The sequence below is a fragment of the Leopardus geoffroyi genome, chromosome D1 (assembly GCF_018350155.1).
Source record: "Leopardus geoffroyi isolate Oge1 chromosome D1, O.geoffroyi_Oge1_pat1.0, whole genome shotgun sequence".
In the NCBI taxonomy this organism is placed as follows: domain Eukaryota; kingdom Metazoa; phylum Chordata; class Mammalia; order Carnivora; family Felidae; genus Leopardus; species Leopardus geoffroyi.
Window position 1 is genome coordinate 10,048,139 of NC_059329.1, and position 15,313 is coordinate 10,063,451.

General features: G+C 40.5%; 2 protein-coding genes across 3 annotated transcripts in view; both read left to right on the top strand.

The window, feature by feature from the left end:
- The first annotated feature begins 14 nt into the window (after nt 1-14).
- Nucleotides 15-11,166, top strand: SDHD (succinate dehydrogenase complex subunit D). 2 transcript variants are annotated; one of them, XM_045482809.1, is made up of 4 exons: nt 15-187; nt 3,570-3,686; nt 5,343-5,487; nt 10,175-11,166. In XM_045482809.1, exons 1-4 carry the CDS (start codon nt 136-138, stop codon nt 10,338-10,340), a joined length of 480 nt encoding a protein of 159 aa, XP_045338765.1. In that variant the 5' UTR covers nt 15-135; the 3' UTR covers nt 10,341-11,166. The 2 variants fall into 2 exon arrangements, with proteins under 2 accessions (XP_045338765.1, XP_045338766.1); XM_045482810.1 differs by lacking the exon at nt 5,343-5,487 and having other exon boundaries at nt 54-187; nt 10,175-10,263.
- Nucleotides 11,167-11,869: 703 nt separating this feature from the next.
- BCO2 (beta-carotene oxygenase 2) overlaps nt 11,870-15,313 on the top strand; it is a 109,571-nt gene continuing 106,127 nt past the window's right edge. The window contains exon 1 of the mRNA XM_045482795.1: nt 11,870-11,888. The gene's annotated coding sequence lies outside the window, so the exon portion shown is untranslated. The remainder of the gene's footprint in view (nt 11,889-15,313) is intronic.

Below are 15,313 nucleotides of genomic sequence, written 5' to 3' on the forward strand. Positions count from 1 at the left end.
CGGACGCGCGCCAGCTCCCGACTTCCGGTTCACCCGGCATTTTCATGTTTCTTGTTCTCTTCCGTTGTCGAGGGGTGGGAGTAATCGAGTGACTGCTTCCGGGTTGCTGGGTGACCTTGAACCTTCGGGAGAAAGATGGCGAATCTCTGGCGGCTGGGTGTCCTGTGTGGTGCGCAAGGAGGCCGAGGTGAGGGGTCCTGGCAGCCGGAGGTTCTTAGTACAGTCTCCAGCCAGGGAAGGGAGTGCGGTGAGGATTTGCCTCCAGGCGACGAGGCCTCTTGAGCAGGGAATCCCTCCATTCCGTTTGCCCATCTGGCTTCTGTCGAAACCATGGCGGTAATCACTGTTGCCTACGCGCCCAGACGTTCTCCCGAGCGCGTTATCACTCCCGCTCAGGGCTGACGTGGGGATGGATAATCTGAAAGAGAGCTCCTGGAAGTTACGGTCCTGCTGAAGCTATTCATAAGAGTTCTGTTTTTTCTCGCCATACAATGTCCGTAGAATGCACCCACCCTGCATTGGAAAAGTGTGTTAGGCTCTAAGTCCCAATGCCTGGTCTTGCCCATTTACCCGGAGTTGGCATAGGGGTTGGGAGATCAACTTGATAATCATTCAACTGGGCATTTGTATTCAATCAGGCACTGTAGTAGGATGGGGATACAGATGTGAATAAAACATAGTACCTGCCCTCGAAGAGTTTTCATTTTTATACGGAAAACACACGTAAGCATAACTTAACATAAAGCACAAACTGTTGTAGTGTACATAAATTATTATGGTAGTCCAGAGGAAGAACATATTTAGCCGTATGTTTTGGAAAGGTTACCCTCTCTTGGTTCCTGAAGGAAGTGTGTCCTATTTGAGTCTTGAGGATAAGGAAGGCCACAGGACGAAGGACATTACAGTTGGAGCTACTGGAATGAGCTAAAGTAATGATGAAGGTGTAGGAATATGAAGTAGGAGAGTAAATAAACTAGGTATTATTAGTGCATGAAACTGAAGGTGAGGAATGAGAGATGAATCTGGAAAGGTGAGCTGGAATCAAATCATGGAAGAACTTGTCTTGATAAGGAGTGTGCATTTACCTGCTCTGAAGGGGACCATTGAAAGATTTGACATAGAGTTGCAGTTTAAATCGATCACTTGAGTAACACTGTGGTAGATGGCCATCATAGGAGATGGGACCGGCTAGGACACACGTCAGGGAGATGAGATAGGACACTGTTGGAGTAGTACAAACAAAGAGCAGATTATCTCAAGAAATGTTAAGGAGATACATCAGTATGATTTGGTGATTGACAATTTAGGGAGGGAAATTTTACATGACTTGCAGATTTTTGGTTTAGGTTAAAGAGTGGCTGGGATGTTATTAAATAAAGTGGCGAACAAGCAAATGGAAGACGAGTTTGGTTGAGAAAGTGAGTTGAAGGATGATTGTAATTTTTGGCATGGTGAGTTTGAGGATCATGTGGGATATCTCAGGGGAGAGACCCAGGAGGCACTCACACTTCTGAAACTCTGGAGAGATAGCAGGGTTGCAGATGCAGAATTGGGTGTCATCAGCTTATGGGTAGAATAAGCTGAGTGGACAAAACGGCCAAGGGTGGTCTTAAGACATGAGGAGAGCAATGGGCAGATGATAGAAAGTTGGGAAAACATTAAGAGTGAATGTAGGAGGAGTTTGATACAGGATGTCAGACAATCAAAGGGAGGACTAGAAGAGAGTTCATCAGAACAGAAGAGAGGAAAGGTCCAATAGGGTGGAGATTAAAGGGTGTTTGTTGGATGTGATCACATGGAGACCATTGGCAACTTAAAGCAGTTTTAGTAGGGATGACAATAAGTTTCAGAGTTGAAGAATGATAGGGAAGTGAATAAGTGGAGGTGATTTAGCCAACACTTTAAAGAAGCATAATTGGAAGAGCCAAATTATGGGAAGAGCCCAAATGTCCATCAACTGATGAATGGGTAAAGAAGCAGTGGCATATATATACAATGAAATACTACTTGGCAATGAAAAAGAATGAAATTTTGCCATTTGCAACAGTGTGGATGGAACTAAGTGAAATAAGTCAGTCAGAGAAAGACATGTTTTCACTCATATATGGAACTTGAGAAACTTAACAGAGGACCATGGGGGAAGGGAAGGAAAAAAATAGTTACAAACTGAGATACAGTACAGAGAACAAACCGAGGGTTGATGGGGGAGGCGGGAGGGGGAGGGGAAAATGTGGGATGGGCATTGAGGAGGGCACTTGTTGGGATGAGCACTGGGTGTTGGATGTAAGCAATGAATCATGAGAATCGACCCTCGAAACCAAGAGCGCGCTGTATACTCTGTATATTATCTAACTTGACAATAAATTATATTTAAAAAAAAATAAAGAAGCATAGTTGGAAATGGCCAATGGGAAGGAAGGAGAGGTGAAAGACACAGGAGAGAAATTACCTCTTATTGAGTAATTAGGACATTCTGGGAATTATGCTAAGCACCTTTCATATATTAATTTTCAGTGGAGTATTATGAAGTGCTACTATTTTCATTTTACAGATAAGGACATTTAGACTTAGAGAGGCTGTTTAACTTAATTGCTCATCACCTCACAGCTAGTAAGTGGTGGCATTGCACGAACTAGGTCTAGCTTTTAACCAAGAGACAGGATCAAAAAGGGGACAGAACGGGATAGGTTCAAGAGTACAAGTGTAGGGGTGCCTGAGTGGCTCAGTCGGTTAAGCGTCCAACTTAGGCTCAGGTCATGATCTCGTTAGTGAGTTCAGCCCCACGTTGAGCTCTTTGCTGAGGGCACAGACCCTGCTTGGGATTCTCTGTCCCCCCTCCTCTCTGCCTCTCTCTCTCTTAAAATAAATAAAACATTTAAAAAAATTAAAAAAGAGTGCAAGTAGAGAAACTGATCTTGAAAAGGAAGATGGTAATAGATGTACTTCCTAAATTAGACTGAATTCCTTGAGGACAAAGACTGTCTTGTCTCTTGCTCCAATGAAGAGCATGCTTTTACCTGCAGTAAATGTTTGTTGGATGAACAGATGAATAAATGGAAAGAGAAAGGAACTATAATTTACTATTTATTTATTTATTTATTTATTTATTTATTTAAAGTTTATTTTGAGAGAGAGTGCGCATGCGAGCAGGTGAGGGGGGAGAGAGAGAGAGAGAGAGAGAGAGACAGAGAGTGCGAGCAAGCAGTCTGCACACTGCTAGAACAGAGCCCCATATGGGGCTTGAACCCATGAATCGTGAGATCATGACCTGAGTCAAAATCAAGAGTCAGACCCTCAACCAACTGAGCCACACAGGTGCCCTAAAATTTACTTTATAAAATTGGTAAGAGTGAAGCCCTTTTACATAAGTGGTTCATTGATTTTTCAATCTTTCAGTGGCTACTTAGTCTGACTTCATAGTAATCCAGGGAAATATATACTGTCCTCATTTTACAAATGAGTTGTTATCCCCTGTTTGGAGTAAATAGCTTGCTTGTGGTCATTTAGAAAGTCTGTTATTCCTGTTAAAGGAGAAATGTTTATGACCTCCCTTATATCTCTTTCCTCAGCTCTGTTTCTCCGAATTCCAGTAGTCAGACCTGCTTATGTCTCAGCATTTCTCCAGGACCAACCTATCCCAGGACAGTGTAGAACACAGCACATTCACCTGTCACCCAACCACCATGGTACGTTTTTTTTTTCTTTCATTGCTGCTGCTTTTTGGGCTCTTTTCATCTTTGTCTTGGGTAATTTTCATGCCTTTGGCAGGACTTGCTATCTGTGGAGTGGAATTCTTATGTCCAACTCTGTCAGATGAAGACCTGTTTAGCCTGCACCTTGGGGGCAGACAATGCCACATGGTTGAAGGATGCCATTTACACTGAAAGAGAACCCTTCTGGTCTCAGTCTATGAAAATTTCAATTTTTTTAAAGGATATAGTTTTGTAGGAAGAGTCTATAAAATATAGTCACTCTTATTTAGCTGATAGAGAGGAACCATATACAAGTAATTTAGAATAGTAGACAATTTAAAAAATCATACATATTTATAGCTGTTAACTGAATTATTTTTATTTAGGTTGATACTAAAATCACATGGCATTTTTGGGGTGAATATTATGGAAAACCTGTAAGTGAATAGTAAGTTAACTATTATTTCCAGTTTTAGAGTCTGGAAAGATCTGTATTTTATAGAGATAAAGATTCCTCTTGATTCTTAAGTCAATAACTTATGTACAGTTGCATCTGAATTATGAGAAATTAGGCAAGTATAGTTTTTCTGCTTTTTTAGAGTTATTTTGTCTTGGAAAATTCTTTGTTTCTGCATTCCTTTGTTTAGTTCAGTTAAATTTAGCAGAGTGGTTTTAATTTAAAGTGCATGGGACTGAAAGCAAGCCCTTGAAGTTTTAAACATGGTTTTTAATGTATGCGTCCATGTGCATTTTTCTGGGGAATATCTGTCCTTTTATTAGATTCCCAAAGAGATCTGTAACCAAAAAAGATAGAGGCTCCCAAAGAAATGTTTAAAGCCCATTTTGTTTTTCATTTATTTAAAAGAAGTTTTCATGTTCATGTTCATACCTGTTTTGGACTATTTATAAGTAATGGGACAGAAGAAGGACCATAATCGTAAAAGTTCACATCAGAACTTTTTGAATTGGCTGGTTTGGTTTTTTTTGGGGGGAGGATTTTTAGTATTACCTTCAAATTCTAAAAATTAGAATGTGTAAATAAAAGAGTAATGTTTTAAAGGAATTCCTCTGCTGGTATTAACTTACATTCGTAAAGTATCTGTCCATTACACTAAAGCCCAAGGTTGGTGGTTCTGCAAAGGTAGTTCATCCATCTTCTGGCCTGTCAGCAAATTGGATCAGTCTTCTAATGCATTTAAATTTTTTTTTTTTTTCAACGTTTATTTATTTTTGGGACAGAGAGAGACAGAGCTGAACGGGGGAGGGGCAGAGAGAGAGGGAGACACAGAATCGGAAACAGGCTCCAGGCTCTGAGCCATCAGCCCAGAGCCTGACGCGGGGCTCGAACTCCCGGACCGCGAGATCGTGACCTGGCTGAAGTCGGACGCTTAACCGACTGCGCCACCCAGGCGCCCCACTTCTAATGCATTTAAATAGGCACTGTGACACCTCGAGCTAAAGAGCGTCAAAGAAGGGAGATAGCATCTTTCTCATTTATCTTCTTTATCTTACTCTCTTTATGCTCAGTTAAGTCTCATATGCATACTATTTGCCGTTCTGTCAGCTGGGTTATTTTGTGGCAAATACTGAATGTGAGATATGTGTGTTTCCCCTTTCAACTCTTACATATCTGGTCCCTCCTTTTTGTAGCTGGTTCCAAGGCTTCATCTCTCCACTGGACTGGTGAGAGGGTGGTCAGTGTTTTGCTCCTGGGCCTAATTCCAGCTGCTTATTTGAATCCCAGCTCTGCGATGGACTACTCCTTGGCTGCAGCCCTCACGCTCCATAGTCACTGGCAAGTACAGCAGACCCTTCAGTGTTACGTTGCTAAGTTTATTTGCTGTGAGCTTGTCCCGTTACTGCAGATGAGGGAGAAGTTGATTGAGATACTCAGACCTGTAGACAACTTTAAAACCTATAAAGTATTTGTATGCCCAGGTTTGTGTATCTGCCTGCCTATTTGATGTCTTCTCTTCCATGTCTAATAGGCATTTTGAATATAGCATGTTATAAAACTGAGTTCGTCGACTCCCCAGATCTCTTCCTCTAGCACTCTTGCCGATCTGAATTAATGGCATTTGCACTCTTCTAATTGTGCATGCCTCAAACCTGGTCATCATCTTTGGTTTCAGTAGTAGTCACCTGACTGGTCCTCCTTCTGTCTATTCCCAACACAGCAGTCTCAGTGATCCTTTTAAAATATTAAGTCAGATGAAGACATTCTCCTTCTCAAAACACTTTGCAGTCTTTTAACCTTCCTCAGGCTAAAAGTCAGAATTCTCATGATGGTCTACCGACCCAAGGTAGTCTGGCTCTCTTTCTTCCCGAATTTCCAGCTACTCTCTCTGTCATTCACACCGGCTTTCATGATAATTCTTGGACACTCCAGGGACACTCCAGGCCTCAAGACTCTACTTTGCTTCTGCCTGACACTCTCTTTCTCTAGTTACATGGCTTATTCCTCATTTCCTTCACATCTGAACTGTCACCTTCTCAATGAAGGCTTCTCTAACCACTTATTCACAATTATAGTGTCCTTCCCAGTATGTCTTACCCCTCTCCCCTGTTTTATTTTTCTCAGTAGTGCTTATTACCTTCTACTATACTGTATCATCTATTTATCATTTTGTGTATTCCTTGTTTCCCCTCATTAGAATGAAAGCACTGATACAGAAAATTACAAGAATCACATCCATGGCTTAATGAATTATTGCAAGGGTAATGCTGCCCAGGTCAAGAAATGGAACGTTGCCACCTACTCCAGAAGCTTCTTCCTTGTGTTCTACCTCAGTCATAACTGTTCAGCATCCTCCCAACCAGGAACCATTATCCTGGTTTTTATAGTAATCACTCCCTTACATTTTAGTGTGGTTTTATCACTCAGTTGTGCATCCTTAGACACTGTAGTTAAGTGTTGCCCTTTTTAAAAAAAGAAAACAGACTTTTGGCTGTTTTTGTTTGTTGTTATATATATTTAATGCCTCGAGCAGTCCCTGACATGCACTAAGTAAATACTTATTGAATGAGTGAATTCCCAGCTTCTATTTATTTTATCCAGTGTAGTTTGTTAGACTTTCTAAGTTAATGAACCCTCTGAAAAGTTTGTAAATAACAGTTGGGATCTTTGAGTTCATTTTATGTTGTTTTATAAGGACAACATGATATTGTGGGCAGGGGAAGCATTTTTGGGTTGTTAGAACTGAAAGGACTTGGGAGTATCTTAACTAACCCTGTTATTTTACAGATGTGGACACTAAATCCCGAGGAAGGTTAAGTGATCTATCAGAATGATTTTGTAGATTAGTGTTACAAGGGATTCTGCTTACCTAATTTTCTAGGGTTGATCAGGGGAATTACCCTTTAATCTACAGACCTTTCAAAATACAGGATTCCATTGCATATGAAATATTAGATCACAAGTACAGGAATATTTCTCTAATATGTGGTTCTTGGCAGGAGATCCATCTAAATCAACGAAAAGTCAGATTAAGAATTCTAACGTAATATATTTATATATATTTTTTATTCTATTCTCCAGTTACCTTACTAATTCTTCCTTCTCTCTCTTTCTCTCTCTGTCTCTCTCTCACACACACACACACACACACACATACACACAGGATGACTTAAAAGAATGTCTGTAATTGTGCATTAATTCCTCAGCATCCATTCTCTTTTAATCCACATTAATTGGGCTTTTATCCTAACTACATAACTGAAGTCATTCTTACCAATATCCCCCAAAACCTTCATTTTTCCAAATCTATCTGTCTGTTCTCGGTCTTCCTCTTACTTGAACTCTCAGCACCGTTCAACTTAATTGGACATCCCCTCCTTAAATAATTTTTTTTGGCTCTGTAGACCCTGTGCCCACCATTTTCCTCCACCTCACTAGCTGCACCTTCTCAGTCTCTGATGCCAGCTTCTCCTCTTGTCTGACGTGTGAACGAGAAAGCCCTGAATCCTGGGCTCAGTTTTCCTTTCTTAATTTCTCTAATTTCCTGAGGCGTGCTCAGATCTGACCTCTTCTTGATCTGCAGTCCTGTGATTCCACTTGTCTAACCAGTGGAGTCCATTTGAATGTGTAATAGTCACCTCAAATTTAACATTGCCAAAAGCCACTCTTGTCCGCCCCAAATCTCTCTTGATTTTCCCTTAAAGCTGCCTCCTTTCCTGTTCTTCCCTAACTCAATTAAATCATAGTTGCTCAAGCCAAAAATCCTAGGAGTTATTGCAGATACTTCTTTTTGTCTTATCCCACATCCAGTCCATCAGCTCTTTCTGTTTGTTCCCTCTTCAAAACATAGCCTGTCTAAATTGTCACTTCACACCATCTCCCCCGTCACCAGCCTAGGTTGAGCCAACAATCTTGCTGAGGCTACTTTATTTGCCTCCTAACTGGTTTTCTGTTTCTGTTCTTGCCCCCTCTTCTGCTGCCTGCACTCTCACCATACTGCAGCCAAGGTGGTCTTTTTTAAAAGAAAAATTACATTTCTTTATAGGAGATACACAAATGGCTCATAAGCAACATGAAAAAATGCTCAACACCATTTTTTGTTAGAGAAATGCAAATCACAACCACAATGAGCTGCCACTTCATACTTAATAGGATGGCTCTAATCAAAAAGATGGGCGATGACAAGTGTTTCAAGGATGTGGAGAAGTTGGGAGTCCTCCTATGTCTGCTGGGAATTTAAGAAGTTGGAGCCGCTTTGGAAAACAGTTTGGCAGTTCTAACAAAAAGTTAGAGTCACCATATAACTCATCGATTCCACTTTTATGTGTACACCCCTCAAAATTGAAAACCTATCCTCACACAAAAACTTGAATAGTAATATTCATACAGTGTAATTTACAATAGCCAAAAAGCAAAAACAATCCAAGTACGTGCCACAATGTTGATGAACCTTGAAAATGTGAAGTGAAAGAAACTTGACACAAAAGGCCACATGTTGTATGATTTCATTTATATAAAATGTACAGAATAGGCAAGTCTGTAGAAATAGAAAACAAGTTAGTTGTTGAATAATGAGCTCATGGATGCAGGGTTTCTTTTTTGGGGTGATGAGACTTAAATAGTGATGATGTTGCACAACTTTGTGAATACACTACAAACCAGTGAAGTGTACACTTGAAAAAGGGTTAATTTTATGGGGCGTGCCTGGCTGGGGCAGTGGGTAGAGCCTGGTACCTGATGTCAGGGTCGTGAGTTCAAGCTCCACATTGGGCATAGTGCTTGCTCACTTTAAAAAGTGTTAATTTTATGGTATGTGAATTATATCTCACTAAAGCTGTTATTAAAAAAGTAAAATTAGGGGCGTCTGGGTGGCTCAGTCGGTTGAGCGTCTGACTTTGGCTCAGGTCGTGATCTCGCGGTCTGTGAGTTTGAGCCCCATGTCAGGCTCTGTGCTGACAACGCAGAGCCTGGAGCCTGTTTCAGATTATGTGTCTCCCTCTCTCTCTCTGACCCTCCCCCATTCCTGCTCTGTCTCTCTCTGTCTCAAAATAAATAAACGTTAAAAAATAAAAAATAAATAAATAAATAAATTTAAAAAAGTAAAATTAGGTCACTCCTTACTTAGGTTACTCCCTACTTAAAAACACATCTGTGGTGTCCCATTACATTTCATATGGAATTCAGACTTTTTTTTTTAAGATTTTTATTTTTAAGTAATCTCTGTACCCTATGTGAGGGTCAAACTCACAACCCCGAGATCAAGAGTCATGTGCTCCATGGGCTGAGCCAGCCAGTCACCCCTGAAATAATAAACTTTTATTATGACCTTCAGGGCCCTATGTGATCTGCCTTTCCATTATGATCTGGTCCTCCAGTCACACTAATCTTTTTACTATTCCTCAAAGATGCCAAGGTCATTGTCACTTCTGTTTGGAACGTTCTTCTCATTCAGGTCATCCTTTCTAAAATATTTTCTGATAGCACATACATATTTATTTTCTCCTTCACTAGAATCTGTTCCATAAAGGCAAGGATGCTGTCTTATTTGCTGTTCTTTCAACAGCTATAACAGGTTCTGGCACATAATATCTGCTTCATAAATTTTTTTTAATTAATGAAAAATTCTATAGAGCATTTGTTTTAAAGTTTGTTTATTTATTTATTTATTATTAATCTCTACACCCAGTGTGGGACTTGAACTTACTACCCTGTGATCAAAGAGTCACACGCTTCTCCGAATGACCTAGGCCGGTGCCCCTGGAGCATTTGTTTTAATTAAACAAACAAACAACAACCGAGATTTTGTATATAGAGTGGCAGTTAACTACTGTCTTTGATAGAAGTAACTCTGGAAAATTGAATCTGAAGAATAGAGATGTCTTTATTATATTACTGGGAAACTCTTGATTCCTTCATTTTGGTTTATGATTCTATGACCTCGAGTTGTACTTTGAACCTGATAATTATTGTTTTGCAGTCAAGTTAGCTGTTTGGCTTTCTTTTGTACTGTTATTTTTTTCTTTAGGGGCCTTGGACAAGTGGTTACTGACTACGTTCATGGAGATGCTTTGCAGAAAACCGCCAAGGCAGGAGTTTTGGCCCTGTCAGCTTTAACCTTTGCTGGGCTGTGTTATTTCAACTATCATGATGTGGGCATCTGCAAAGCTGTTGCCATGCTGTGGAAGCTCTGACCTTTTTGACTTAATACCACAAGAATTGATTGTACACCTCTTTGCCTCTGCTCTGTCATGCCATTGAACTCACAATAAGGAGGAAATAACAGATAAGTCCATTGGTGAGACAAACCTCTTCTCCTAATCGCCTGGTTATTTTTAGAATTTAGTCTTTGAGGAAAAGGTTTGAGGGAAATTGTATCCAAGTAATTTGGGGACTGAGTTCCTTGTTCTGGTGAGTTTATGGGGTTGTCTCCCAGCTTCTCACAAGACTCAGCATAACTAAACATTGCATATGAGCTTTTGCCTGTTAGCTTTTCAAATTCTTAAAGGGAATTCAGCTTTATTACTATCAATACCTGATCAAACGTCTATGTTTGTCCTGGGAATGATGGTGAAAGGGAAAGACTGTTCATTCACAAGTAAAGACTTTGCAGAAAATTAGTCAGTGTTTAATTTTTGAAAACTTCCGTCTCTGTTATACCAGTTATTAATGGTTACATGTCCTAGGGAAATTTTAAAGTTAGGAAATCCTGCTCTTTGACATTACTCATTTCTAAAGCTTGGGAGGAGGAGCCTGGAGAGCTTCTGAGTGTAGAAAAATTCCATGTAGGGAAGAGGTACCCTTATAGATGTATCAAAATATTACAGATTCTGAACTGAGACTTAATCCTCAAATGTGTTTATTTTACTTGTCCTAATGTTCTACAAATATAAAACTGTAAGTAATAAATTGTTATTTTCCCACTGTAGGAATCTCTAATGTGAAAATGTATTCTATGAAATAAAGTTTTTTTAAAAATAAAATGCTATATAATAAAAATGTATTGTAGTCTTTTATGTATTAACTGTCCATAGTTTTATTCAGTAGTACTTGGTGTCTTTTGCATATATAGCACTAAAATAGGACTATTTAAGTTTCCTTCTAGGGCTTAGCAGTGACGTAAATTACAAAGTACTGTGATACAAAAAAGACTCGTGTGTAAGAGACAGAAATACATTGAGTATGAGTGGTTTGGTATAAGAAGAGTGTTAAATACATTTGACCTTCGAACAGTAGTTGCACGGGTCCAGTTAATATGTGGATTTTTTCAATGTATACAGTATAGTATTGTAAATGTATTTCTTCTTTGGGGTTTTTATATTTTTTTCTAGCTTTATTGTAAATACAGCATATAAATCTTATAACATAAAAAAATACATGCTAATTAACTGTCTAGGTTATCAGTAAGACTTTTGGTCACTGGTAGGCTATTAGTAGTTCAGTTTTTGGGGAGTCAAACAGATTTCTGACTGTGTAAGGTGTCAGTGTCCTTAACCCCCTTGTCACTTAAGGGTCAACTGTAGTAGGATTTAGAATGATGTTCCAGATCATGATGTTCTGTAAATGCCAACCTTCGGTGTTTAAATTACATTCTGTATGCAGTTAGTTTGGTCTGAAGGGTGAGTGTAAGGCATGATGGTTTGTTTCTCGTAGCAACATAGTAGAGCTGGCACTGGGCGCATTTCCCTGAGGACCTTACTGCGCAGCTGAGGCAAGCTTTGGAAGCGCGGCTGGCTAGAAGGGTAAGTGTGTTCACGAATGTCTGCACTAGAGGTTATAGGTAAGCTCCCCTTAATGTGCTTACAGCCTTGTCAGAGACTCAGATGTATATTAAGCGTTTAGGAAGAGGTGATTAATTCTCTTTTGGGGGTCGCTTAAATGTTTGCAAGGGCACGATGCCTGAATACCAGTGGTTCACCAGGGACTGTTGGTGGAGGACCTATCTGCCTTGGCAGGGAGAAATAAAATATTAGTAATAATATTACTAATGAAATAGTAATGAAGCTTACATTGTTTAGAATTGGTGTTCTTGGGGCACCTGGATGGCTCAGTCGGCTAAGCATCTGACTTTGGCTCAGGTCATGATCTCACAGTTTGTGCATTTGAGCCCTGCATTGGGTTCTCTGCTGTCAGCGCAGAGCCTGCTTTGGATCCTCTGTCCCTGTCTCTCTCTGCCCTGCCCCATTCTTACGCGAGCTTTCTCTTTCTCAAAAATAAGTAAACATTAAAAAAAAAAAAATTGCTGGTTCATGATGATCATAAAAAACAGACTGACCTTTATTCAGTTTTATTGTTGGCCTTAAGTTCTCTGTAGACAATAATTCCCCCTTTGTGTCATTCCTCTCTTCCCCCTCCCCTAGCCCCCGGAACACCAGTGCTGTAAAATAGAGTTTTCCATATAGTTGAAATGGGGAGGGCCGGAATTGGAGAATATCACCAACACCATCACACCACAGTTTGGGTCTGGAGAGGTGTCTAATGCTAATAAGCTTCATTAGATGGTGAGTGAGAAGTCAGAGGGTTAGGCTGGTTGGGTACTGCCTGCCCTAAGGTCCCAGCTGAGCTGTCGCTGTGGCAGATCCTTGGGTTGCTATGAGCTGCTGGCGCAGCAGGTGAAAATGAGGCAGGGCCTGTTGCAGTAGGTTTCTGAGGGTAAGTAGGTCCTGGTCACAACTGTGTTTCAGAGAGAACTGGGGTGACGTGAGGAAGGCTGACAAACTAGATGCAGAAGGACGTGTATGAGGATAGAGGAAGAAAGGGCCTGAACTCTGATGGCAGCAGCGGGACATAGGAGTCAGTTGTAAAGGTATTGTAGAAATGAAATACATTTATCTGACAGGTATTAAGTACCTCATGTAATGTGTACCATGGATAAAGAGGTGAGTCCTCTGACTTTAAAAGGAGTTCATAGTCTAATCCGGACAACAGATAAGTGATGGCAGTACACTGTGGTAAGTGCAATAACAGTTAAGCACATCAAGCAGTGATATAACAAAGGGCACACTAAGAATTTGCTTGCAAGTTTCCTGGAAGATTCTTGACCTGGTTTCTGAAAGATAAAGAGCTGACAAGTAGCCACGGAAGGTGGGGTGAATTGTGAGGGCCTCTAGAGGGTAGACCAAGCAGAAGTGCACACAAGCTGGGGAGGGGCTAAGAGAGAGAGAGAGAGACAGGGAAGGAGGCAGAGGATCCGAAGTGGGCTCTGTGCAGACAACAGAGAGCCTGATGCGGGTCTCAAACTCATGAACCATGAGATCATGACCTGAGTTGAAGTTGGATGCTTAACCGACTGAGCCACTTAGGCGCCCCAGTCAGATGTTTATTTTAAATAGGTTTTGCTGGCAGCTATGTGAAGTATGCATTTGAGGGAGGTAAGCATGGAAATGTTCCGTTGTTTCAGTGATGCAGAAAAGAAATGGTGAAAGTCAGTAGCCGGAATGAAGAAGAGAACACATTTAAAAGATATCTAGAAGTTAGAACCAATAAGTTCTACTGGGGTGTGGAAGATCAAGAGAAGAGGGAGGGTATGCTCAGTTTCTTTGTTGAAAATAGGTGGATGGGAAGTGGTCATTAATTTCTGGAGGAGAATTAGATACGATAGTGGAGGGATAGGTCGCTCCCAACGTTTTGGTATATCTAGGAAGACTTTATAGACCTCTTTTTTTTTTTTAATTTATTTTTTTTTTGGTAATCCGTACGCTCAATGTAGGGCTCGAATTCACGACCCCGAGATGAAGAGTTGAATACTTCTCCAACTTAGCCGGCCAGACACCCCAGAATTTATAGACCTCTATTTTTGGCAATATGACAGACTAAATTATAGAAATTATTTTGGTAATGCACCTAGGATGCACCTAAGAATGTTAACAATAAGAACACCTTTTAAAACGTGATTCAGCTTGCCAAAGGAAATACTCTCAAGCCAGAACAAAGTCTGCATGCATTTAAAAAGGTGGGCTGAGGGCATCCTGTGCCCCGGGATCATTTAGTAATCTCAGGTGGCCTAGAGCTCTAGGTTTAAGAAGGCAACCAAGAGGCCAGGAGCAAAGCTCTGGGATCAAATTGGAGTTTGATTGGTGATTCCCTAAAACCAGGAACCGTGAAGAGTTTTACCCTCAAAGTAAGGGTGAGTTAGGAATATAATTTTTACCTCAAAAAGCAGCATAGAAACTTGTCTGACTTGCCTTGTTCTGATTGGAGGAAAACATATTTCTGAGAGTGTGTGGCCCACGGCCAGTCCTTAGGCCAGTTTGTGGCCTGAGTTTATATGATTTGCACCTTTGAAAAGACTATATGCTGCTAATATCACATTTACTTGGGTTGGTAGTTCCCCAGGTGCCTGGTAGGAAGTAAACAAATTTTCACTGGAGGAAGGTTTCTCCCAACACAAGCCTCAAAAATTCCCAGTAAGTTCTAATGAATGTGAACTTCCAGCTAAAGATCACAATATATACAGGAGACAGCCTGAACAAGAATCAGCACAGATAAAACAGAAACCTAGTCACAAAGAATTCAGACTCTGGCAAAATTTTTCAGACACAGAATATAAACAAAATGAGATGGAAGTCTGAGTACAAGTCACTTTGGAGAAAGTGGCCCTACACCTGATGTTCTTGATCCATATAATCTTGAAAAGTAGATGTCTACTTAGGAAAGTCCTCTGTTCCTCTAGAGTCTTTATAGGTGGATGTCAGGGTCAGTCAGTGGGTCTGGATATCCTGGTGATGAGATCCTAAGCACTTTTACACTACAGTGGGAAACATGTATCCGTGGCTGTGGGCCTTGAGCTTAAGACCTCTGTGTGAGGTTCAAAGTACCTGAAATGGTCACTTCCAGTGAGGTTCCAAGGCCGACTTTTATGGCTATCTCTTCTAATAAGTCTGGTTTTCTAGCTGTATATCATGCCGGGGGGGGTGGGGGGGCACAAAGTGTCTGATGATCTGCCTTTCAGAAAAATAGCTTTTATGTTGGGTATACGGACTGCGTATATGAGATTCACTTTTTAAAAAAAGTAACAATTACAACATACCACAGATGGAATCTTTTAGAGGGTGAGTGAAGCCCAACCTCATGGGGTCTTTCTATAACAGTTTCATAGGAGAGTTTATAGAGATTTTAAAATATAAATTGTAGTGTCATTAACCTAGACATAAAACTTAAAACTGAG

Excerpts from the sequence above, each read along its gene's own strand:
- SDHD (XM_045482809.1), top strand. The coding sequence starts at position 136 with ATGGCGAATCTCTGGCGGCTGGGTGTCCTGTGTGGTGCGCAAGGAGGC. Across the intron at positions 188-3,569 it reads TGGTGCGCAAGGAGGCCGAG|CTCTGTTTCTCCGAATTCCA; the intron begins GTGAGGGGTCCT and ends CTCTTTCCTCAG. Across the intron at positions 5,488-10,174 it reads CTCACGCTCCATAGTCACTG|GGGCCTTGGACAAGTGGTTA; the intron begins GCAAGTACAGCA and ends TTTTTTCTTTAG.